Source organism: Megalobrama amblycephala, linkage group LG17, assembly GCF_018812025.1.
Source record: "Megalobrama amblycephala isolate DHTTF-2021 linkage group LG17, ASM1881202v1, whole genome shotgun sequence".
Classification (NCBI taxonomy): domain Eukaryota; kingdom Metazoa; phylum Chordata; class Actinopteri; order Cypriniformes; family Xenocyprididae; genus Megalobrama; species Megalobrama amblycephala.
The window spans coordinates 33669635-33696448 of NC_063060.1; the positions used below are offsets into that span (position 1 = coordinate 33669635).

Consider the following 26814-nt stretch of genomic DNA (forward strand, 5'->3'; position numbering starts at 1 on the left):
AAATATGCCTGTGCGACTTAAGACTGGTTTTGTGGTCCAGGGTCACATATATATATATAAAAATCCCTGAATGTATTACCCTTTCTGCATTCTCAGTAATCTGATTCATGTATTCAACAGAAAAATCTGACACTTATGTTTGCGCTTATGCGTGCAATGAAAACAACTGCCCCAACAAAACATTGTTAGGCTGATTTAGGATTTGCCGTTTTAAGCATGTCACGGATATGCCTCGGGTTCCTGCTCTTTACCAATGTTTTAGTCGAAGATTTCATTCTTAAAAGTCATCATGCCTGCTGTGTTAAACCCACTGTCCTCATTTCAATGCCCTGGTCTGTAGCCAACACTGGTCTCTCTCCCCTCGCTCCCTCCCCCCAGTCAACTCCATCCCCAATCACAATCTTATGAATGGCAGCCAATCAGAGCTTGCTCCCCTCTGCAAACTGCATCCTTGTCCAGCAGAGCAAGAAAGAAAGGATAGAGCTGGAGAGAGAGAGGGCTTTATGTGTAAGCGAGGGAGAGAGAGAGAGGGAGGCAGCTGGAGTCTCACACACAACTGTAGTCAGTCTTGGAATCTGAGCGCTGCCAAGAGGCGAGCATAGAAGCCAGTGTCGTACTTCCATGAGGATGACATGCTCTCATAAGAGCACAGGAGGCTGTTTTGTTAAGGTAAGAGCCGTACGCTTTTTACTCTTTAGATAACACCAGCTAATCTAAATAGCATGGAAAAAGCATTGCAATTTTATTACTAGTTCCAAATTGTTGCCGTGGAACTGACAACAGTCAACTCAGATATATTTTGGAATACTTCCATCTGCATGGAATTTAATTTTTTTCATTGTAACAACCTCATCATAGACTAGATTTTTAATGTAATAGATTTGAATGACTTTTGCCCTCTGTCGTAATGGCATAGATTTGCCATATAATCTTACATGCCATATAATCTTGCATGAAATGCCAGTCATCTGCCCCTTTGATTTGTGAGCTATCTATCTATCTATCTATCTATCTATCTATCTATCTATCTATCTATCTATCTATCTATCTATCTATCTATCTATCTATCTATCTATCTATCTATCTATCTATCTATCTTCTCTGTTTTCCAACTGATTCATTTGTAATTGTAGTTTGCTGTAAATATTTGTTTATGTATTAACAATGGCATATATATATATATATATATATATATATATATATATGAAATATATTAAATTATAATACATTTACTTATGTGTAAACAAAGTGTGCCATTGTTCAAACCAATCCACCGCATCTAGTTTAACTTTCCCACCCACAGGAGTCATCACTGCAGCTGAAGTTTCTAAAATCCTCCCTCTCACCTATGCGTTTAATCGCCCCGTCGCTTTTTACAAGGAGGTGTGCACACGTGTTTAGAGGTCTGCGTGCTTGTTTGATCCTTGACATAAAACATATCACGGCCGACAAAGGGAAATTGCTTTCATGCACCACTGTCTCTGTTTGTGATCCTTAACCTGGGGTTTTAGCTAAAGCGGTGCAGATTCTGGAGTATGTTGGCAAAGCTGTAACACTAAACCTGCATAAGCAGCGCTCTGTGTTTTAAGTGTTCATGTAGGGATGGACAGCCATGAGTGTTTTGCAGCTTTCGTTTCAATTGTTTGTACCAATTGTGACTGTGGAAGTCAAATGTAAGACTGTAGACAAATCACTCTGAGTGTGGTATCGCCAATAAGGATTGTTTCTTGTCTGTGTGTACGTGTTGTTACCTAAAAACGCCCTTGCACATTGACTATGTAAACCGTTCTTGTTAGACTTTAGTTTAGGTGTTTAGATCAGATTTTTAAGGTTTTGGTGCTTCTGAACTCAAGCCAATATGCAAACTATGATTTATACATCTGACGCGAACACATAAAGGCATGACTGTTTCACACAAATTAAAGCGCACACTTCCTCTGAGCCAGTGTCACATGTATAATTGCCTTTCAACACAGAGATAAATCATGAGATAAAGCCCCACATGCTTCTACTCAAGGTCTGTTTCTGTCTCCTGATATCATCTCCCTCTATTTCTTTCCGCCTCGAAATGCGAGGCAATTTGCCTCATAATGAGGTGAAAGATCCAACCAATGTATTTCTTTTCAGGGATGTACTGTAATAATATTTACGCCCTGACCTGAGGAAGTGACCTATAAAAAAGCATTTTAGGAGGTCGAGGGCTGATCTTCTAGTCTGAATACATCTGAATTGTACAGGGAATGTCATAACAGTTAAATCTCTAGCATTGTGAGCGAGCATTTCTAGTATCCGCAACTGTGTATTGAGCAGCCCTCCCTTCCTTTTTGCCCTTCTCTGACAACACACATAATTTTTTTAATCAGACAGGACCTCCGTCAGCTCCTGCTTTTGAATTCATTAGATTCTCAGAGCCACACGAAATCAGAGAAAGTGTTCTGTCTAATAACTCAGGGTATAAATGATTGCCTTGAGTCTGTGAACCTGGCAAAATCAAAGCCGGTCCTCCAGGCAGGCAATCAACATGGTGCATATCTGATCTGTACCAAAGTTTCAAAACAAAGAAGACAGGGCATTAATATTGCAAGGGAGAGGCCAGCTGTGAGAGCCGTCCAGGATGAGGTATGGAGTGATGGGGAGATTCATACAGGGAAGAGAGGAGAGAAAAAGGTCTTGAGCTCCCCCAAGTGGTAACTGTTGCATCTGTGGCTTGTTATTGGTGTCAAATGTTAAAGTATGCTGGATAAGAGTGTCTCCAGTCCCTCTAAATGTAAATGTTTCTTACAAGCGCTTAAATATATGCATTTATGTAGGTGATTTAGACTGCTGAACATATGGCAAGGACAGTCATGGGCATAAAAAAAAAAAAAAATTGCATTAGATTTGCATATGCACCTGTATAGCACCAGAATTCAGGCAATATAATAAAAAAAAAAAACAAGGTGTTATGTGTCATTAGGGAGCCTAGAATCGGTTCCTCGATAGCTTAGATACAAGGACTAAATGTACTTGACTCTGAGCTGCGGGCATTAATGCTAATTCTCTAATTAATAGGAGATATATGGCACGTCCCGAGAGTGTATCTAATGCCCATCTCTCTCTTTCCCCGGCCAATTCACTGACCACTTATACCTTAAAATTCATGAGATGTCAAAGGCTGCTTATAATGCAGTGCACATCTAGGATTAATATTCTAATAAGGTTCATGGAAAGAGTTTAAATTATAACTGCAGCATTTAATCATAATAATAATCAAAGTGGATTACATGTTACAAAACAGAAATGGTTTTTATGGCAGCCGGGGGCAAGACGGGGAATTAACAAGGAAATACACAGCGCTTTAATAAACGATATTAAACGGTGAAAAAGATATTTGCACAAACAGCCATATAGCCTGTTGTCAAGCTGAATGATGAGTATGACATGTAATTTCAATCACTCTGCAAAAATGTTCAACTGGAAGGTATTTTATTGAAAATTCCTTTCATATTGACAAAAAATTAGTTGATCTGAAATTATTGTGTGCAAAGACAAAGAAAATTGGAATGTGATGAATGTTCTGAAATGGTAGAGGTCAGAAATGAAGTGGGCGCTCTGGAATACTTGATTCTGATTGGTCAATCGAGGCATTCAGAGGACATTTCCAGTGCAACAGTCTGGTTAAAAACGCATTCATTTTCAATATGAATATATAGGGGAATTGATTTTTAACAATAACTTGCTAAAAATAAACCTTTAAAGTCAGACCCATTGTGAGCTACATGCTAAAGCCTAGCCTGACTTCGTCATACTCATATTCTAGGCAGAATGTGAGTCTAATACTGCTCCATTGCACTTGAATTATGGGGCGTGTCTTAACCGAACCAGTAAAAAAAAAAAACTATGCACTCAATTGGATAGACCTACAACCAATCAGAGCAACGCAGTAAGTGACGTATGTTGAACTTGTACTTAAACTTTTGCCGAATCCCGTTGGAAGGACGGCAAACACATCTTTCCCATCGACAAATGCCTTGATTGCGGTTCTTTGTTCGTCTTTTAAAATTAATGTGCTGTCGATTTCTTTTATTACAGACGTGATAGCGGAATCTAAACATCTTACTTCTCCAGCTGCAGTCATCGTTGGTGAAAACCAATTCAACCCAAGCGCTCTTTGATGACGTGGGTGGTTACGTAACCGCAGATAGCCTGTCCATCATCGATTAAAGCCCGCCCTGGCAATTTGATTGGCTCTGCCTTCTGGAAGCCGAGCATAATTACTCCACAATGGATCGAATCCAGACCGAACTTCCCGTCCAAAAAATGTTGTGGGCGGGGTTCGGGCTGGCACCCAGGCTAGCTAAAGCCATCAGCCCGCATTGTTTTAACGTATTTTTTAAATAATCATGTTTAACAGCGTAATTCTTGGTTGAAAAATTTAATTATTCATGATTCTGCAAAGCAAATCACACCTGAAGTCTTTGCACAAACTTAAATTCTTTAGCACCCACCCACTCCCATGAAGCACTACGAATAACGCAATAGAAGCCTCCCTTCGCTCTCAAGCTACTTAAATATGTATTACAATAGACATTATAACACTATAAGCAAAATCTTTAAATCGACAGTTTTATATTTATCCATTTTTATTTTTATTATATTGTTCACAGTGCTTCATGAGATTGTAGTTCTTTCCCTCCTTAAAGCCATTGAGAACATAGTCTATTAGCTAGACCCTTTGTCCGATTTTCAAATACTTTTTTTGGTTCAAATCAAAGTTTGCAATGTTGTGATTCACCTTGTAGCTGGTTGGTTTTGGTTCATTCCTTATAACTCTTTCACAAACAGTTTTTAAAAATACTTCCCGTCATGACAAATCATGTCTCAATTAGGAACCCAAGTAATCCCATTGGCTCAAAGAATTCTCTTTAGCGCAATTCCTACAAAATACAGACTTGCTTTCTCTCGTTAAAATACAAATGCAACTGGCTCCATCTTGCCTCAATAATTGATTGTAGGATGTTACTTTTACTGTTACTGTATTGTTGCTGTGTTTGTATTGTTGCTAGGCTGATAAACTCAAATCAATACTGTACACATATTTATTTATTTATTTGGTGTATAGCTGTGTAAGTTGACAGCTAAACTGAAGCCAGCTGGCCATGTCGAACACTGATGTGTTTGCTTACATCGGTTCAGAAATAATAGCGGTGCTAAATATCTCTCGGGACAGGCATTCAAACATTTAAGGACATTAAAACTCTGTTTGCTACTTTTAAGGAGATGCTAGTGAAAAATCCTCTCTAAAAGGTGAAAAGGAGGTGAGTAATGTTTCACTTAGTCCCAGTTAATTGAATGTATCTCACATCGGCTGTCATGCTTAAACACTCAGAAAGCTCAGGAATAAACACAGCGGCAGGCCACTCTGCCAGCAGCAATCACTATTTGAAGCAGCGAGCAAGAGCTTTTAGGTTGTGTGACTAGCATTTGAATCCAACCCTAGTCATTCTGTGACATATAATCAAGGTCTGCTATTGATCCCGTTACGTATGTTTATTTCTTTTGGCTTTGATGTAGCTATAACACCCGTACTATAGTACTCCCTCTGGAAATCGATTTGGATGTGGAACATATTAAGAAGACAAGGGAATAAGAAGATGACATTGGAATAAGAATCAATTTGTGAATTTGTAAAGGTTGTTACTTCATTCACTTGCAGACTTTGTTTAATCATTGTTTGTGGCTGCAGAAATAAATCCACATGAGATGTGAACGTTATCTCGATCAATAATGATGCTGCGGATCTCAACCGAATACCAGTCGGCGGTTGTGCTGGAAATAATTGGTCACTGTCACCATGAAAGTTTGGGTGGTAAAATTTCCATAATGACATTTTTCCCCCATCATTTTTAGTTTCCCATTATAGCCTAATTATTTTTTGGCAACTTTATTAAAGGGTTAGTTCACCCAAAAATGAAAATTCTGTCATTAATTACTCACCCTCAAGTCGTTCCAAACCTGTAAGACTTTCGTTGATCTTTGGAAAGCAAATTAAGGTCTTTTTGATGAAATCTTAAAGCTTTCTGTCCCTCCATAGACAACTACGCAATTGAAACTTTGACGTGTCAAAAAGTTCATAACGAAAATGAACCTCACTGGTTACGCAGCATGTTTGAGCTTCCGGAAGATGTTTGTTCTCATGCATCATTCAGGTTCAGTTGAGCTTCAGTTTATGTTCACTGATCAATGTTTATATGTGAATAAAAGCCTAAATTTAAACTGTTCATCATAAAAAGCAATCGAGTCTCTTCAGAAAATTTGGACTAAACCACTCAATTCATGTTGATTAGTTTTCCGATCTCTATATGAACTTTTTGAAGCATCAAAGTTTCAATTGTGTAGGAAGTCTATGTCTATTCTGTCTATGAAGGGACAGAATGCACTCAAATTTCATTAAAAATATCTTCATTTGAGTTCCGAACATGAACAAAAGTCTTATGGGTTTGGATTGGAATAACATTACGGTCAGTAAATGATGACAGAATTTTCATTTTTGGGTGAACTAACCCTTTAGCTCATGGAAATTTTTGATTTCATCATTTAATGTTGGGCATGCAGGAATATGGACAGTCTAGTCATCTATATACAATCACAACCTGCTGGCAAGACAGAATATTATAATTAATTTACATTAAAAGTCGGCATGAAATGAAAGTTGCAATAAACTTTTCTTCCCTATTGTGATATATATTTGAGTGACATGGCTTCTCAAACCAGAAAAAATGTAGGGCGGGATTTGACTTTGTCCATTGGAAACTGATTGGATCGATGTGGTTTGCTATTTCTGTGCTATTTCTATCTCATGTGAGTGACAGGTTTAATTAGAGATTATGAGGGCACATGAACTTATGTACTTAAATTATAAGTTAAGGATAAATCATTTATAATAAGTACTGCAATCTTCTATAAAAAAAAAAAATACTGTCAATTTTGATTTCATAGTGAAAACACAAGTTACGTCACAAAATTTTGTTCAGTGAAATACATTAACATTAACAATAATTTTAAATACATTAACATTCACTTTAAGACTGAATGCACGGATCCAATATACTGTTACACACGCGTTTTCTTTCTCAACTCTTTATGTTCACTTAAGACATAAATGACTGTGTGTACGAGGATATTTTGAAATTATTTTGTGTGAATTTGTCCATTTGTCCAAGTGCAAGAAGAAGCAAAAGAGAACTCAATTCAGTATTCGTGGACTAGACGGAAAACAGTGCCAAACTGAGTTCAGAAATCAATAAGCGGAATCGAAATTCCAGAACTGGAATTGTTTTTTGATTCCCAACCCATATCTATATACTGTTACTGCTCATTAGTCTATTATTTTTATTTACCCGTAGTCAATGTCTTTAAAATTCCGTAAATAACAGAACATTTTTGGTTAACCCATGATAACAGTCTGCCCTGTCCTTAACCCAGACCTGGTGTAGAATGCCATCTTAGCCATGTTTACCGACGCAAGCATTTCTGTTAATTACACCGGCATGTTATATGCAAGGTTTGGTGTGAGGCTACATGTTTGATCTTCTGTGAATAGAATATTGCATGAAGGCCCTGTGGGATATACTCCGCAAACAACAAAAGGATTACAGTAGAAGAAACGAGTGTTGCATCTTGACAAGGGCTGCAGTGACCTCCAACACACTGTAACTTTTTTGCTTTGATTATTTTTTATAGGGAATCAAAGGAAGATCAAAGGCGATTCTACAATGTCAGGGTTGCTGATGTTGCCATCTACATCGCTTTCAATTCAGCACTGCCCACCCTACTTAGCTTATTCATAAGGAGTCGCTGTCATCGTAACGATCGATTGGCTGCAATGATAATGAATCACTTCCTCTGGCTGCTTCCACTGGTCTTTCCGCACCTGAGCTCTCCAGTCATATTGCTAGAGAGGAACGATGGGAATCTCTTTCACAACTGGAACCATCTGATGAATGGAGATAAAACGGTGCTGCACAGATCCAAAAGAGACTGGATGTGGAGGCAGTTCTTCCTGTCGGAGGAGTACACAGGAAGTAACTATCAGTATGTCGGCAAGGTGAGAGTCCACGATAACACAAGCTCAGAACGAACGAGCCTCCTTGTCTAGCAAAACAGGGCTTGGAGGAGATGCAAAAGCCTGATTTTTGCATTCCTCTTTCGTTTTTTTCTGAGCTTTATATGGTTTGACACTGGATTTGAACACGGTGCTGTGTGGCAGGCACTTCGAAAAACTTGATGCCATCATCAAAGAACATAAAGTAGCGCAAATATGAATTACACACTCACTGAGGCATGAATATTCACAGAGGCAGAAAGACAGAAAGTGAATGAGAGTGGGAGAGAGACGTTTCGAGACAGAATACTTTGTACCAGGGTTTAGTTTTTTACCGCTCTCATTTCCAGGACAAAGTGGCTCCGCAGAGACCTGACAGGAATCAACAATTATGGGCTATTTCACTCACTCTTTTTCATTCCCCCCCATTGACTTCCAACCCATCTGCAGTGGCTGTGTGAAGGAAGGGACTGCAATTCATCAAGTCGCAGTTCAGAGGCATGCTATATTTATGCCGCATTAAACATGAAAGAGGAGTCCATACTGACATTCAGCTGCACAGTCCCTGTTATTAAAACACTGACTTTGTTGTATACGTACAAACGTGGGGGAAATGCATAGAATACGGTTCGAAACCGTACAATTTTTATTTCAATATTTAATTACTGTTTAGCACACACTAATAATGCCACCATAAAAGAGTATTTGCATAACTTGGTCAAAAGGTTACTTGTGCACATACATGTACACGATTGGAACGCATCTACTAAACTTTGGGCACATTAACTTGGACTAATGGTGCGTTCAAGTCCTCCTGGTGAAGTTCGTATTTACCAGGTGGGAAGTTGTGTTTACGATGTCAGGTGCGTTCAAGTCACTTTCGTCAGAGCAAGATGGCAGTGTACCTTCTCTTCATTAACTACACAAAAATACAGCAAGGTTTTTGAAATCTACTTCTAGAAAACGAAGAACAAAGAATTTGTAAACTTTATCGTTACATATTATATTGTTATATTACAATGCTAGTATATTTTGTTCAGTGAATTAGCTTAATTTGTTGTAAATAAAGAAGGCTGACAATGTCACTGCTAAATATTATGGTATTCCAACATTTTTCCTCACTGACACGCCCACAGCTCGTAAAGATCGAGGCTTAAAGGTGAAATGTGTCAAATTTAGGAGGATCTATTGACAGAAATGCAGTATAATATACATAACTATGTTTTGAGTGGTGTATAAAGACCTTACATAATGCACCGTTATGTATTTATTACCTTAGAATGAGCCATTTCTATCTCCCACTCCATGTCAAGTTGTTATTTTGCGCGGCATGTTACTTTCTACAGCAACCCTAAACGGACAAACTGCTCTACAGAGCATATCTTTATGTTCATTGGTGTTTTTAGAGGCAGCTTGCATCGTCACTACGTTGAATACGCACGAAGAAGAAGAAGTAGTAGTCGTCTGGTTTATTAGAAGCAGAGACCGTTCTTTGTTAGAAGTAAGAAGAAACCTCATTGCTTGCCTTGCTATCTGCTGTCTCAGACAACAACATTTTTGTCTTTGTGTTGGCCACCGTAGCCTCTAAATGTGCTTCGAAATGGAGGTGTGAGCAAGGTTCTGAGCCGCTGGTTGCAATTCGCAACCTCACCGCTAGATACCGCTAAAATTTACACACTGCAATGAATTCAGAAAATGTGCGTTCAACTCGAAAAAATACAATCTTTTCGACATGACTTAAACGAATGCACCATAAGTGGACTTGATAGGGAAATTACTGTATTTGGCTGCAAGGAGAAAATTGAGCTCTGAATCAATTTGGAGGAAGCATATAAACACTCCAAAGTAGGGTGACCACCATCAAACAAACCAAATGTGGGACGATTACTAAGTTTGTGTGGGACAATGTGGGACATGTTTCCAACACTAAAACATAACCTGAAGCTATTATATAATGTCTATCTAACTTAATAACAACATTTGTATTCTGCCTTTCAGCTGATAAAAATACGTTGTTCTTTAGTCCCTTCCAGAAAACACCATTACATAATGTATGTCTTTATTTTACATGTCATTTAAATTAAATATCACTGACCCTAAAGGCAGCAGGCATCATGCAGATAACTATTTTTGAATTAGGTGACCAGATTTCTGAAATGAAAACTGGGGACATTTCCTATTTTAGGTGAACAAAAATCTCATTTGTTATTATCTATTTAAAAAACAGGGACACTACATTTTTTTATGTTTTTGTTTTTAATTGTTGTGGGTTCCTTATAGGCTATTATTACATGAATAATAATGATTTAGTTTTATTATTAGGATTTTTGCTCTGGTTTAAATACAACCAAAAAAACTTTTACACGATTAATAGTAACCACTGTAAAAGCAGTTCTAAACAATACTGTTATAGCCTAACATTCGTGTAATTTACAAAAACATATTACATTTCAAAAATAAAACATAAATAAGCCTATAAGAAGATAAATATTTAACAAATATGTTTTAACATTATTGAATTTACTATTTTAATTTTCACATGCTGTTTTTAGCTACTGTACAGAAATTAGGCTACAACTGTTTTAACTTTTAACTAATTTTAACTATTATTTTGCATTTTAGACTTATTTTAAGCAAAAAGTATGTGTATTATTTTATTTTTTATTTATTCATATCTGAGTGTACCTTAAGGTAGTTAAGACGTGTGTGTGGAAATTGCTGCGTTATGACTGCGGAACTTTTGTGGACGTTTAAAATTGTGCAAAACAATCTCGCACCCTGTTGAGGCCTTGTTATAAAACATACAAACAGTTTGAATAGTTAGTATGTTACTAACCTTGAAACTGATAACGATGTTTATTTTGATATTTGACGATAATGGCGCTTTGCTCTGGTCCAGATCCAGATTACGTTCCTCATGAAGTAGCAGCGCGCGCGCGACCAAGTGTAGCTGCACAGCCCCCTCTGTTGGAGAACATGATCACTACACAATTGCTCCAGCAGGCTGCTGTATGCTCGTCGGAACAGACCACAGTCTATGGAACAGACTAATGAAAATGCGGGACATTTTCTCAATATGTGACGTGCGGGACAAGGAGTTAAAATGCTGTGCAGTACAACGCAAAGCGGGACGGGTGGTCACCCTACTCCAAAGTGCAAACGGGAACACACATCGATATATCTCTTGCCATGGAATTGAAGAGAGAGTTTACCAACCAGTTACAGCAGCGTAAAGGAGTCAAGGGTCCAAAATGATTGTATTCAGGAAATTGACAATTCAATTCCAGAACAACTACTGATAGCTACTGACTGCTGAGACTACTTGATTTTCCTATTGATTAGTTTGCCGTTTAAATGCAAAACGCTAACTTAACCGACTTCTGACTGCAATCAGGGGACAGATGTGTTTGACTCAAATGACAGTACGCGGTAAAATACCACTCAATGTATGAAGCTTCGTGCGCTGAGGATAAATGCAACAAAAACATCATGACATTCTACAAATAAATAGCAAGTGTTTTATCTAATAATATCTATCTAATCTAATAATATATGTAATATGTAGTATTTTATTAATTTTGTAGCTTAAAACCGTACTAAATAATTCTCGTCTGCCCAAGTCACGTGACTTGGTCAGTCTGGTACGTACTCAAGGCATAGAAACAAAGTGAATCAAAACAAAAGATTCATAAAGGTTTAGAAGTAATATGAACAAATTATTATATTTATTAATGAATTGTTTAATAAATAAGTGCACTGCAATTGACATTTATTTCTTAATTGAGGGGAGTATGAGTGTAGGGAGTGTGTATGTAGTGAACACTATTAAGGGACCCTGTGAATTCGAACAGCTTTTATGTTAGAGTGAATAAAAAGCTGTTTTTGTAACATTTCGCTTTGTGTTGTTTTCCTATGTCTTTCATTTGAACTCTCTATCAGTTAGTGTGGATGATATAAAGTGTTTGTTATGAGATCCTGCTGAGTGTGTTTGAGGGGTCAGCTGGTGGAATCAGACCACTGGCTCTTTCTAAAATCAGCCTTTAGAGCCCAGGATAAATGCATTAAATGGCCATGACTCTGGCCAGATGCTGGACCTGCATCTGCACTCATAAACACGTGAAACAACTGCTTATTTGATTTTATTAAAAATTCACTGAAGCCTGTTAGAACCAGTATAGTCCCATCCCACTGGTTAAAATTTAATTAAGCGTCAGGCGGTGACAGTTGAACAGCTTTAGGGGAAATAAACTCATTTAAGTGGAACTGAATGACCCAACTAGTGGGATGTATCAGGGTGATCCTTCAATTAGGGGAACTTTTCTGTCCCCTACTAAGATTATAAAGAAGAAGAAAAAAAAATACTTTCTCTTTTTAATGACTTTTACCTAACATTTAAGAGTGTCGAAATTAAAATGTTCTATTTTAGACTTGCTCTTAAACCAAGACTTTTAAACTTTTAATAAAAAATGTAATAATTAATAAATAAATAAATAATCCAAGTCCAAGGTTATTGTAGTTTTTTTCTCAAATAAAGTGTCATTATTATCACATCAAATATTAACAGAATAAAACAGAAATTAAAACAGAAATTTATTTTTAAAAAATGCAGACTACTGCATTATTGATTTGTTTTCTAACAACACAATCAATTTTAATGTAATACTATAAAGAGGACAATGATGAGATCCAGTTATATGAGTTTATTCGAAGTGGCAGGATGACAATGTGGACAAAGATGGCAATAATTACAATTCTGATTACTGCTAAAGTGAAAAGACATGGAAATCATTCATGTACTAAAAGGCCTATGAACATTTCATACTTTTAGAAATTCAAATGGAAATGCAATAAAAAAACAGTGGTAAAAACGGACTAAAAGCTTCATTAGTATTTAATGGAATATGTTCTGAAGACTTGTACTTTTAAGACTCTGTGGCTTTTATGAGTTTCCATTGTCCCTAGAGAGCTTTCCCTCCAAAAGATTCTTCTTCTAAGCTGCTAACCATGATTGAAAACAAGACTAGCTGAAATCCACTGGTTAATAAAACATGGTAGCATATTATATTAACATTTTGCTGAAGGAAGGACTTCATGCTACTCTACTGTGGTGATAAGAGTGTTTGATTTAAAAATATCCACAAATCATGTGCAAAATATCAAAATGTCTGCTTTCTTTCCATGCAGCTTCGCTCAGACAAAGACAAAGGGGACGGAACTGCCAGATACGTTCTCTCTGGGGAAGGAGCAGGCACAGTTTTTCGTATCGATGAGAAGTCTGGGGATTTACATGCTACACAGAGACTGGACAGAGAGGAAAAGGCCTCTTACACATTGCAGGCCCAGGCTTTCAACAAGATCACTGGCCTCCCCTTGGAGCCTGCCACTGAATTCATTGTCAAGATACATGACATCAATGACAATGAGCCCAAATTTACCAGGGCTGTCTACACTGCCAGCGTACCTGAAATGTCAGACGTCGGTGAGTGAATGAAAATTACTTTTTCTCCCGTTGTTGTTATTTGAAGTGCATTTACTGTCATGCTGGAATACTGCACCAGGGTGTGATATTCCTGTCACTGCAGTGTTTTTAAGGTCAAGGATGGCTCAGTGCTATTGGTTTTTAGAGGGTTTTTTTCTTCTTCATTTGACAAGCCTTTGAAGCATGTACTGTTATGGAGTGTGGCATTTAAACAAGTGAGCTAGACTTTCATTACATTTTGTTTTATTTTGTTGTTGGCTTGGGTTTAAGTCTATATAATGTTGACCCACAGTTACTCAAGATTTTGTTCATGATTTATTGTATTTTATTTTTATGCGCACTTGAATTTAAAAAATAAAAAAGACATAAATAAATGCACTGTAAACCCAAATAAGTTGGGCTAACTCAAAAAAATTGAGGTAATCAGTTATGATGTTCTCAAGAGTTATGATGTTCTCAATTTTAAGTAACTCTAAGTACTGAGTTAGCTAACTCATACGTTTTGATAGCAATTAACATAAAATATTTAGTTAATTAACTTTTTTTTGAGTTCTTGCAAATCAAAGGAGTCATTTCAACCCGATCTCACGGCAATTCGTACGTATTTTACAAGGTGGCTAATTCGTACGAGTGAGGTCGTACTAATTTGTACGAATTTGTTCAACCTCACTAGTACGAATTAGTAAGTTTTTTGCTAAATCGTACGTACTTTACGAGTTGCCAAATTCATATGAATTCATACGAATGACCTACCCCTAACCCCGCCCCGAAACATACCTGTCACTGGGGTTTGGACAAATTGTATGAATTCGTACAAGTGAGGTCATACGAATTCGTACGAATTTGCCACATCGTAAAATATGTACGAATTGGTCTTGAGAAAGCGTTGGTTATTTATAAACCCATATACATTATATTACACTTCATTTTAGCATTTACTCTCCCTTTCGAGTGCCATGGGCAAAGCATGCTGGGAAATAGAAATCCCAGCCCAGTTTCAGTTAAACTTAAATTCTTAAGTTCTCTAAATTAAAAGAAATTAGTTCATACAACTCAAAACAATGAAACAGTTCAGTTTACTTGAAATATGTCAGTGCTGTGAACTCAGAAGAAAAGGGAAGTTCTAAATACTCATAACAGTTCATTTAACTGAACTAATTTGTTTAATTTAGTTATATATTAGTTAGTTATACAAGTTTCTATATATTACTTGGTGTTTGCTGCACATACTTAAAAAATATGTATAAATGAAACGAGTACCACGATTCTGTTAATAATCAGAAATAACCATGTTACCTAAAAGTAGCAGTTTTCTAGGAATGTACAGTTGATTTATACGTACTGCAGGTAGTAAAATGCAAATATATGTAAACACTAAAAGCAGTGCCCGCAAGGCACTGCCTCTCTTGAGTCCTGATGTAGTGTCTGATGGAAGAGATTCTATTTGCTCATCTTATCGCATTTTCTATTTACATCTAATTCCCATTCGCACATCATCTATCACCACTGTCTCACACAATCAGTGGCTCTGTGCTAGCAGTGACACTGCACCATACATATTCACAGCGCATGAATATTCAGAAGATTCATGCTGCTTCTCAGTAATATCATAATAACCTCTGGTTATCCCGTTTCCAATCAAGTCAGTCGTCAAGCAGTGAAGCAGTCTGTTTGGTATCGTCTCCCCAAAGAAAATCTAATGATGTTCTTCCTTCTCCGATATGGGCTCTCATGTTCAGCTGGAATCTAATATAAGGGACTGTACATTGTATTTATGAAATTATTGCCCTCAATCAAAGTGAAAGTGCCATCACATTATGAAGCGCTCATTACCCTCTGACACACAACCCTAGGACAAAACCAATTCCATCTGTGTTTTCTAATTTAAGGAATGGTGGTGAAGAGGCACTGCATTGAACCATAATGAATGCTAATAATTCAGTGCTGAAAACAAAACAACGACCCAACTATTTCTTTTCATGACTGTACCCATTTTTTTTGTGAGCTTGGTTCTTCACATTTGAGAAATTTAATCTTATATAAATATATTGCCAAACACAATCCTTCCCTACACAATCTTTCATTGCTTTAATCTTAATATTAAAGTGACTGTATCTTCTCCACTGCAACCACAAAGGAATATTTTATTGCTCAGAGGTTGGTCTTTCATAGTTCTGCAGACTCAGTTATGTTCTCAATTATGCTTGATTGAAATATTAACTTGTCTCAGATGTTTATTCTAAAACTCCTATAAGAAGAAATAAATATCGGCATGCAGTGTGTCAATAAAGTTAACGTATTTAGGTTTTAGAATAATTTGATGCAAAATAATAGAGTTCATACTAGTGAAGTTACTGATTCTGATTGCAGATTTTGGTATTTTGGCAAATCTGAGGACATTTTACAACATTTTTGATGTTTTTTCTTTGTGTGTGTGTGTGTGTGTGTACAGTATGTGTCAGCATAAAAGAGAAGCAGGGCATGTCCATTTTCTCTCATCTCTATTCTCAAAACTCATTTTTTTTTTTTTCTTATTTGTAGGTACTTTTGTAATAGAAGTCAATGCCACTGATGCAGATGATGCCACATATGGAAACAGTGCTAAACTCGTGTACAGTATCCTGCAAGGGCAGCCCTACTTCTCTGTGGATCCTGAGACAGGTGAGACCTCCAAACTACAAACTCCACCTGACAAACTACTATGATGTACTATGTTACTATGATGTATGCCTGAGGCCATTTGACAAGGTGAGGCGGGGATGTGACTTTTTATGTGGAATGTCTGAAGCATGAAGATCACACACCGCTGTGCCTGCTTAACAGATCCAGCTACTACTAGAATATTTGCTTTACACAATATGGAATAAAACTTTGAAATGGAACAAATTACTATGCTAGGCTTGTATTATTGCTTTTGCTGAGAAGAATGCAAGCTTGATAAATGTAGCAATATAAAGGTTAGGGATGCAAAATATTAAGATGAAGGTATAATCGCAAGCCTAAGCAGAGACAGAAAATAATGGCCCTTTAAAAAAAAAGTAGAGCTATAAATCAAATTAATAAATATATTATTATATAAAATGAAAAATGGAAGTATACAATTCTTTTTTATTATGCAGTAATTTATGTGGGACTGCAAAAATAGCTGTCCTGCATTAAACTATTAAAAATTAATAGATAAAAATGAATAAGCATTTACATGTGCTTAGATTTTTTCACTGTTGAAAACTGTTAATTTTTTCTGGAAACCGTAATACATAATTTTTTCAGGATTCTTTTGATGAATAGAAAGTTCAAAAGAACAGAATGTATTTGAAATAGAAAATTATAAATGTATTTACTGTCACTTTTGTCCAATTTGTTGTTTCCTTGCTGTATAAAAGTATACTTTTTAAAAAAAAATAGATTAATAGTAATGTATTTTAATATTAATGTAATATTAATGTAAAACTTTGAAAAGGAACAAATTACTATGCTAGGCTTGTATTATTGCTTTTGCTGGGATGAATATATATACACACACATATATACATATTATATATATATATATATATACACACACATATATTATGCCTGATGGTTAATCAGTGTTTTTCTGTGCAGGAATTGTCAGAATAGCCCTTTCCAATATGGACCGGGAAGTACGGAAGGAGTATCAGGTGGTTATTCAAGCCAAAGACATGGCAGGACAGATGGGTGGTCTGTCTGGAACCACCATGGTCAACGTTACCCTCACAGATGTTAATGACAGCCCACCACGTTTTGCTTACAGTAAGATGTCACTAATTTATAAGTGCTTTAAAAGTCACAGTCAATTGCAACCCATCTACTGTTTGAATTGTTTGAAGTATTGTACTTCTTGAACTGTGAATTGTATTTCTGACATATTTCCAAGTAAGATAGCATATTTAACGGGTGGGATTGATTGTAAAAATTGTACATTAAATAAATTTTAGAGGAAAAACAAGTTTTAGAATTTACTAGAATTTGATTAAAATATAATGAGGATCATTTTTGTCTTTTGTCTAATACATGCATCAAATGCATTAAAGGGTTAGTTCACCCAAAAATGAAAATTCTGTCATTTATTACTTACCCTCATGCCGTTCCACACCCGTAAGACCTTTGTTAATCTTCAGAACAAAATATTTTAGTTGAAATCCGATGGCTTCGTGAGGCCTCCATAGGGAGCAATGACATTTCCTCTCTCAAGATCCACAAAGGTACTAAAAACATATTTAAATCGGTTCATGTGAGTACAGTGGTTCAATATTAATATTATAAAGCGACGAGAATATTATTGGAGCGCCAAAAAACAACAAAATAACGACTTATTCATCTGTGCTCCGATGCTTCCTGAAGCATTGTTTTGAAATCGGCTATCACTAAATAAGTCGTTATTTAGTTGTTGTTTTTTTGGCGCTCCAAAAATATTCTCGTCGCTTTATAATATTAATATTGAACCACTGTACTCACATGAACCGATTTAAATATGTTTTTAGTACCTTTATGGATCTTGAAAGAGGAAGTGTCCATTGCTCCCTATGCAGGCCTCACGGAGCTATCGGATTTCAGCTAAAATATCTTAATTTGTGTTCTGATTAACGAATTAACGAAGGTTAACGAAGGTCTTACGGGTGTGGACCGGCATGAGGGTAAGTAATAAATGACAGAATTTTCATTTTTGGGTGAACTAACCCTTTAAGTAATTAAATAGAGTCAATGTTGACTTTAAAAGCCATGAAACCCTTAGAATTAAGATTAAAATGGGCAAAAAATACTGCATATTGTTGAAATTAATGCAACCTCTTTCCTTTTTAAGGTTCTTACCACCTAAGCACTTATGAATCAGCAGAAATCGGTTCAACTGTGGGTCGAATAAAAGCCAATGATGGTGATGAGGGAGAAAACGCTGAAATGAAATACAGAATTGTAGATGGAGACGGCAAAGAATATCTCGATATAATTACAGATGAGATATCCCAAGAGGGTGTTATCGTTGTCAAAAAGGTAAAACCCTGTATCAATATTTATGAGTGTTATAACGCTGTGAAAATATGTACAACCACTCTTCTTGTTCTTCATCCAGAAAATGGACTATGAAAGCAAGCGCGTGTACACTGTGAAAGTGGAGGTGACTAACACACACCAGGACCCCAACTTCTTTCATCTGGGCCCATTCTCAGACACAGCCATCGTCAAGGTCACAGCTAAAGATGTGGATGAGCCTCCGATCTTCAGCAGGCCTCAGTATGTCTTTGAGGTCAATGAGGACACACCAAAAGGAACAGCAATTGGAACCATTACAGCCTGGGACCCCGATGCCACAGATTACCCAATCCAGTGAGCACTTGAAATATTTAATAATTTAACACTTGCTGCAGGGAATTCACTAAAAAGATTTGCACCTGCTGGCAGTAGTTTATTTGCACACACAGTCTGCACCACATCTGAATCGTTAAATAAATTATGCAAATCAGATAACGGCACAAACACACCCCCCAAAAAATCTGTTGAACGCAATTTGCATACTGCAATTCCCAATCTTGCAGGCTGATTCTGCTTTAGGTTGTGGAAGATACAGCACATTACCAGCATCTGACATACTTCACTAGGGTTGCATTGCTCCAGTGCCTGAATCGACTCTTTAAAATGACAAAAATGCACTCGACTGCAAAAAAAATATATCCAAACAGTGTGTTTGGACATATGCCAAGTTTACGCTCTTCTTCTTCATTTGATTATCATTTGATGAATTACTGCTGCCATGATGTCTAGAAAATGTACACAAACACCAAAAGTGCTGACTTTTGGTGTATAAGGCACAATTTGTAATAAGCCTAATTTACAGAGAGAAGATTTGTGTGCAGTGAAACGAATGACAATTTAAATACACGTCACAGTATTATATATGCAGGTAGCGCATGGTGGGACTGGATTTTGTCTGGTTAGCAAATGAGATGCAGTTTTTTGCACTGAAATATACAGCAAAAAAAATGGGGTGCAACTGTTTGGTGAATTTGCCCCAGTGAAAACTGTGGAAGCTTGTTTTCGTCACTAAATAAAAAAAGTAATTGCGGCTTTTTTTCCTCACAATTCTGACTTTTTTCTCAGAATTGTGAGATTTAAATTTACAAATGCGAGTTACAAAGTCAGAATTGCAAGAGAAAAAAGACCGACATTTTTTCTCAGAACTGCGAGTTTATATCTCAGAATTCTGACTTTATAACTTGAAAGTTATAAAGTCAGAATTATAAAGATATAATTAGATATTATAGAGATATAAACTCGCAATTCTGAGAAAAAATGGCAGTCTTTTTTCCCTCACAACTGGACATTATAACAATGCAATTGCAATTGCGATATATCTCACAATTCTGAGAAAAAAAGTCAGAATTGTGAGATTTAAAAGTTGCAATTACCTTTTTTTTATTTTTTATTTCATGGTGGAAACAAGCTTCCATAGAAAACACAATTATGTGAAAGTTTACAATTAAAAAAAAAAAAATTGTGAGATACAAAGTCACTTTTTTTTTTTTTTGGAAATCTGCATGATGAGAAATAAAAGCTGAGAAATGAGGTGGAAATTGTGAAATATAAAGTCATATGATAGTCAGTTCATACAAATTTGAAGAATTACAGAAAATTAAGATTCAATTATGAGATATAAAGTTGCAATAATGAGAAATAAAGTGGCAGTTATGTATTTATTTATTTATTTATTTATTAATATACTGTATGGGTTTTCATAGTGGACAGTGCTATAAAATGAAACATATATTTGCTTATTTATATACAGCTATGCAATGCCACCCCTTCTTCACACTTCAGGGAATGTCATTGACTATTCAACTTATTTTTATTTCTTTCTTAAACCTGCTCATAGATATGCAATAGATCACCACACAGACCCAGAGAGACTCTACCACATCGACCCCAAGAATGGATCCATCACAATTCTTAAGTCTCTTGACAGGGAAGTGTCAAAGTGGCACAACATCTCAGTCCTGGCCAGTGAGATGAGTAAGTAAATACATGCATAAAGAAATAGCTTTGCATGGTGACACATCATATATATATATATATATATATATATATATATATATATATATATATATATATATATATATATATATATATACATATAATGTATCTGTGTGTGTGTGTATGATGTGTCAGGAAAAGCTATTTCTTTAAACCTAAATAAGTATGAGAATGAAAATATCTTTCCTGGCTATTTTACACTGTGATACTCCCACCAGATAACCCTCATCAAAGAAGCCGTGTTCCTGTCTTGATAAAAGTTTTGGATGTGAATGACAATGCGCCAGAGTTTGCCATGATTTATGAGACATTTGTGTGTGAGAATGTCAAAGCTGGGCAGGTATTTATACTTTATATGTGCTTTTGACTGTATGACTATGAATGCTTCATAAAATTATTAATGCTCTCTCTCTATATATAAAAAAAAATGGTTGGAAACAGAACATATTATTCTGCATATTCAAAAACGTGTCTACTATTCCAGCTTATACAGACTATCAGCGCCATCGACACAGACGATCCTCTTGTGGGTCACAAATTTGTATTCAGCTTGAGTTTGTTGAATCCAAACTTCACCATCTTTGATAATGAAGGTGAATAAATCTTTCCTTTGACATTTAAATCTTGAAGCTTATGGAAAATGCATGTTCAATCTTTTTTTCTATTTTGGCACTAACAAAAACAGCTTTATTTTTCCTGTTGTTTGACTCAGCATGAGATAATATCTTCAGCTCTGACTGTTTGAATGTTCTCTTAACCCCCACCTCTCCCAAAGATAACACAGCCAGAATCCTGACCAGAAGAAGTGGATTTAACAGGCGTGAAATGAGTGTCTACTATCTGCCAGTAGTTATCTCCGACAGCGACTACCCCATCCAGAGCAGCACCAGCACGTTGACCATCCGTGTGTGCAGCTGTGACGCCACCGGGAACATGCGTTCCTGCAGTGTCGATGCATTGCTGCTCTCTGCTGGCCTCAGCACTGGGGCGCTAGTGGCGATACTTCTCTGCATGCTTATCCTGCTTAGTGAGTTTATACCCACTGACCGAACTGTATCCTGCTTAGCAAAGTCCTAGATTTTATTTTTCATTCACATCGCAACCCATTGCAACCTTATTATAGTGTCTTTTATTTTTTCAATTTAGTTTTTAAGTTTTTTAGTTTCAGTTTATTTCGTTTTTATTAAATTTTTTGTATTTTATTATTTTGGTTTTAGTATTTTAGGGCTGCCAAAGGTTAAGATACACAGCAAAGTCTAGTATTATTTCACTCTAGTGGTGATTTTTGGCAAATGTAAAGGCCTTTTCACACCAAAAATGAAACGCATAAGCCTTAGGCTGAAGGAAATGCAAATTCACACCTGTACAGTAGAGGGCGCAGCTAAAACAAACCATTCAGCTGTGCTGCCATTCTGGATTGCAGAAGAATAGGATGCAGGAGAAGAAAGTTCAACACTCTGCTTCATCATTAGAAAGCAGCAAAGACTCTGGTTAAAGGTGGGGTAAGCCATATTTCAAAAATGCTGTTGGACATTGTTGATATTAGAAATCAACCCAAACAAACCCACCCCTCTCACCCCGACAGCTGCTGGCAGGCGAGGCGAGTGCACTAACAATGACGCTAAACACAGCATTCTCTAACAGTCGTCATTGTGCAGTGGTTTACCTGCACAACTCTCACTAGCTGGCCACTGTTACACATGCAATGCTTGAGTGGATGTCTGTCTGCAAAAAAAAAAAAAATGCTTCAAGAAAAATAAAGCGCAGATGATGAAAGAACAACAACAAGGAAGCACAAAAACGTATGTACAGTACACAACAGTAAATACAAACAAGAGTTGATTGTTAGTCGCCAACAGCACAGCAGCTCCAAACAATCAATGACACCCAGTGTTTCTCACGTGTGAAGCGGAATCAAAGAAGCCTCCGCCTGTTTTCAGGCCTTCCCGCTTAGCTCTCTCCAGCGCTGGAAAGCTTTTCTAATATTAACACAAGTCCTAAAGATCTTGCCCAGTCAAACCTGCATTCCAGTGATATTCTTTTGAGCTCTTTTGTATTGTCTCATCGCTCTTTCTGCAGCCTTTCTTCAAATCTTCCTTTTGCTCGTTCTGTCTCCTCGACCGTCATAGACTCCCTAATGCTGATTGGTTAGACGTTTGTTGTTGGTGTCAGCCCGACTAACTTCCAAACAGTGATTTTGAAATATGGCTTAACCCACCTTTAATAAAGTGAGATTAAATACATGAGGTTTATTTGTATTTAACATATTTAATTATCGCAGGTTTGTGTAATATTCTGAGTTTGCATTTCATTGTTTTATTCATTTTGAGGAATACTGAATCATTTTTTTGTTCAAGTCACATTTAGTCTAAAACAGGGGTATCCAAACCTGTTCCTGAAGGGGTTCTGTCCTGCAGTGTTTAGCTCTAACGATAATTAAATATCTGAATCATCCAAGCAAGGTCTTCTGGATTACCAGAAACTTCCAGGTAAGTGTGTTGGAGCTGGTTGGAGCTAAAATTTGCAGAATGTTGGCCCTCCTGGAGCAGGATTGGATACCCCTAGTCTAGAACTACAAAACCGATTCCAAAAAAGTTGGGACACTGTACAAATTGTGAATAAAAACAGAATGCAATGATGTGGAAGTTTCAAATTTCAATATTTTATTCAGAATACAACATAGATGACATATCAAATGTTTAAACTGAGAAAATGTATAATTTTTAGGGAAAAATAAGTTGATTTTAAATTTCATGGCAACAACACATCTCAAAAAAGTTGGGACAAGGCCATGTTTACCACTGTGTGGCATCCCCTCTTCTTTTTATAACAGTCTGCAAACGTCTGGGGACTGAGGAGACAAGTTGCTCAAGTTTAGGAATAGGAATGTTGTCCCATTCTTGTCTAATACAGGCTTCTAGTTGCTCAACTGTCTTAGGTCTTCTTTGTCGCATTTTCCTCTTTGTAATGCGTCAAATGTTTTCTATGGGTGAAAGATCTGGACTGCAGGCTGGCCATTTCAGTACCTGGATCCTTCTTCTACGCAGCCATGATGTTGTAATTGATGCAGTATGTGGTCTGGCATTGTCATGTTGGAAAATGCAAGGTCTTCCCTGAAAGAGACAACGTCTGGATGGGAGCATATGTTGTTCTAGAACTTGGATATACCTTTCAGCATTGATGGTGCCTTTCCAGATGTGTAAGCTGCCCATGCCACACACACTCATGCAACCCCATACCATCAGAGATGCAGGCTTCTGAACTGAGCGCTGATAACAACTTGGGTTGTCCTTGTCCTCTTTAGTCCGGATGACATGGCGTCCCAGTTTTCCAAAAATAACTACAAATTTTGATTCGTCTGACCACAAAACAGTTTTTGCCACAGTCCATTTTAAATGAGCCTTGGCCCAGAGAAAATGCCTGCGCTTCTGGATCATGTTTAGATATGGCTTCTTTTTTGACCTATAGAGTTTTAGCTGGCAACGGCGAATGGAACGGTGGATTGTGTTCACGACAATGTTTTCTGGAAGTATTCCTGAGCCCATGTTGTAATTTCCATTACAGTAGCATTCCTGTATGTGATGCAGTGCCGTCTAAGGGCCCGAAGATCACGGGCATCCAGTATGGTTTTCTGGCCTTGACCCTTACGCACAGAGATTGTTCCAGATTCTCTGAATCTTTGGATGATATTATGCACTGTAGATGATGATAACTTCAAACTCTTTGCAATTTTTCTCTGAGAAACTCCTTTCTGATATTGCTCCACTATTTTTCGCCGCAGCATTGGGGGAATTGGTGATCCTCTGCCCATCTTGACTTCTGAGAGACACTGCCAATTTTTATACCCAATAAGTTGCAAATTGGTCCTCCAGCTGTTCCTTATATGTACATTTAACTTTTCCGGCCGCTTATTGCTACCTGTCCCAACTTTTTTGGAATGTGTAGCTCTCATGAAATCCAAAATGACCCAATATTTGGCATGACATTTCAAAATGTTTCACTTTCAACATTTGATATGTTATCTATATTCTATTGTGAATAAAATATAAGTTTATCAGATTTGTAAATTATTGCATTCCTTTTTTATTCACAATTTGTACAGTGTCCCAACTTTTTTGGAATCGGGTTTATACAATAACCATCATGTTTACACAGTGCACACAATGCCTCTGCACCTTACTCACGGTTTCTCTCAACATGGAGACAGGAGAGGTGTCAGTCAATAACAAAGTAACTTGCATTACTTATTTGGAAAAGTAACTTAGATATTTGGTTGCAAATTTAAAAGTAATGCGTTACTTTACTCGTTACTTGAAAAAAGTAATCTGATTACAAAAGTCACGTTACTTGTAATACAGTACCTCAACACTGAACGGAAGTAGTGACAGATCTTTTTTCTGTATTGTGACGTACATCTAAGTATTGATTGGTTGTTGATAGGATAGAGACAGATTGAATGCAAGCTTGCAGTCGATTGAGCTTGCAGGGTTTAAGCATACTAAATAATTGGTAAAGTCCCGCATACGTCACCAGAGAAAAGTCTCTAATTTCTAGACATTCCAGTTATGGCTAAAAATGACAAATTAAAAATAATAATAATAAAAATGAACCTTTCACAATAAGATCAATAACATGCATTTAGAAAAAAAGATGCCAACTTTAACAATAATAACACTGACCAAAGCATATCTATTCACTCTTTTCCAGTGATTGTGGTGATGTTCTCAGCTTTAAAGAAGCAAAGGAGGAAGGAACCTCTGATCATCTCCAAAGAGGACGTCAGGGATAACGTAGTCAGCTACAACGACGAAGGGGGTGGTGAGGAAGATACACAAGCCTTTGACATCGGCACACTGCGCCACCCGGAGGTCATCGAAAGCAACAAGCTGCGGCGCGACATCATCCCCGAGATGCTGTTTCCCTATCACAGGCCTTCACCCATGAAGGAGTGCGCGGATGTCAGAGACTTCATTATTAGCAGACTGCAGGAAAACGACACAGACCCTTTCGCACCTCCCTATGACTCTCTCGCCACTTATGCTTATGAGGGCAATGGATCAATCGCTGAGTCACTGAGCTCTCTGGAGTCCTCCGTGACTGAGGGAGACCATGAATATGATTACCTCTCTAACTGGGGGCCGCAGTTTAAAAAACTCGCTGACATGTACATTGGAAAGGATACGGGAGTTGCCAACTAGACTGCCATTCAATGACATTGATATTCTCTGTATGTCTGATCTCACTCTGGGTTGTGAGACATAACTTGAAAGAAGAACAACAAAAGGATACTTCACACATGAAGTCTTTTTTCTTTTGTTTTCTACCAACACAAGCTGAATTTCACTTTTATGATGGATTTTTTTTGTGTGGACAGTGTTGTTGTAAGGTGACTTTGTGTTAATAAGAGAAGTGATGGTGATTTTGTTTTTTGTTCACTAGCAGAAAAAAAAAAACTTGACGGAGGAGCAAAATGAATGGATGATTTTGTGACTTTAAATGACAAGACTGCCTTCATCTTATGACAGATTGTAAAGGACTCTTCCCTGTTCCTCTTCAGCCCTGTCCCAAATGTAACCCTAAGCCCTTGCGATCTTCCTCCAAGTCACGCCTTCATGACATAATGCCGCTTTGACTGTCGGGCAGACGTCTGCTGAGTGCGCATCGAGAACGCATATCATCCACAAAGTGGACGCTCTCAAACACCCTTCTGAAATGTAAAAGGACAAACGGGACAACATACGGACATGCGTATGCGGCAGCCATTGTAAGTTCACAAGACCGCAAGTGCACATGAAGTGTGCCATTTGGGACAGGGCCATGCTTTGAAGATGGTGGTGTATCCAGGAATTCATGTTGTGCTACAATGCCATGTTTCATGGCATTCATGGAAAAAATGAAATGGGTATATATAAGTTCTACAAATGCATTTCTTTTTCATTTGATGTTTTTTAAATGATTAGTCGCCCCATTATTGCAATGATTATTATGTTTCTAGCATGTTATATGTTTGGGAACAGTTATTTTATTGATTGAGTGTGTGGCTTTTCATTTCTTAAACAACCATGTAGGAAGACACATCATGGCCATATTCCAGGATGACAATGTCAAGATTCATCAGGCTCAAATTGTGAAAGAATGATTGAGAGGGAGCATGAAGAATCATTTTCACACATGAATTGGCCAGACCTCTAATTCATTAAAAATCTTT

The 26814-nt window shown here is 37.2% G+C and overlaps 1 protein-coding gene across 2 annotated transcripts; it reads left to right on the forward strand.

Moving 5' to 3' along the window:
* cdh10a (cadherin 10, type 2a (T2-cadherin)) lies at positions 1-26769 on the forward strand. 2 transcript variants are annotated; one of them, XM_048163743.1, is made up of 12 exons: positions 1-669; positions 7723-8086; positions 13268-13562; positions 16104-16223; positions 17166-17333; positions 18385-18572; positions 18652-18905; positions 20449-20585; positions 20825-20946; positions 21091-21199; positions 21382-21633; positions 25314-26769. In XM_048163743.1, the coding sequence occupies exons 2-12, from the start codon at positions 7865-7867 to the stop codon at positions 25802-25804; spliced, it is 2358 nt and encodes a 785-aa protein (XP_048019700.1). In that variant the 5' UTR covers positions 1-669; positions 7723-7864; the 3' UTR covers positions 25805-26769. The 2 variants fall into 2 exon arrangements, with proteins under 2 accessions (XP_048019700.1, XP_048019701.1); XM_048163744.1 differs by lacking the exon at positions 1-669 and having other exon boundaries at positions 6360-8086.
* The last annotated feature ends 45 nt before the right edge of the window (positions 26770-26814 follow it).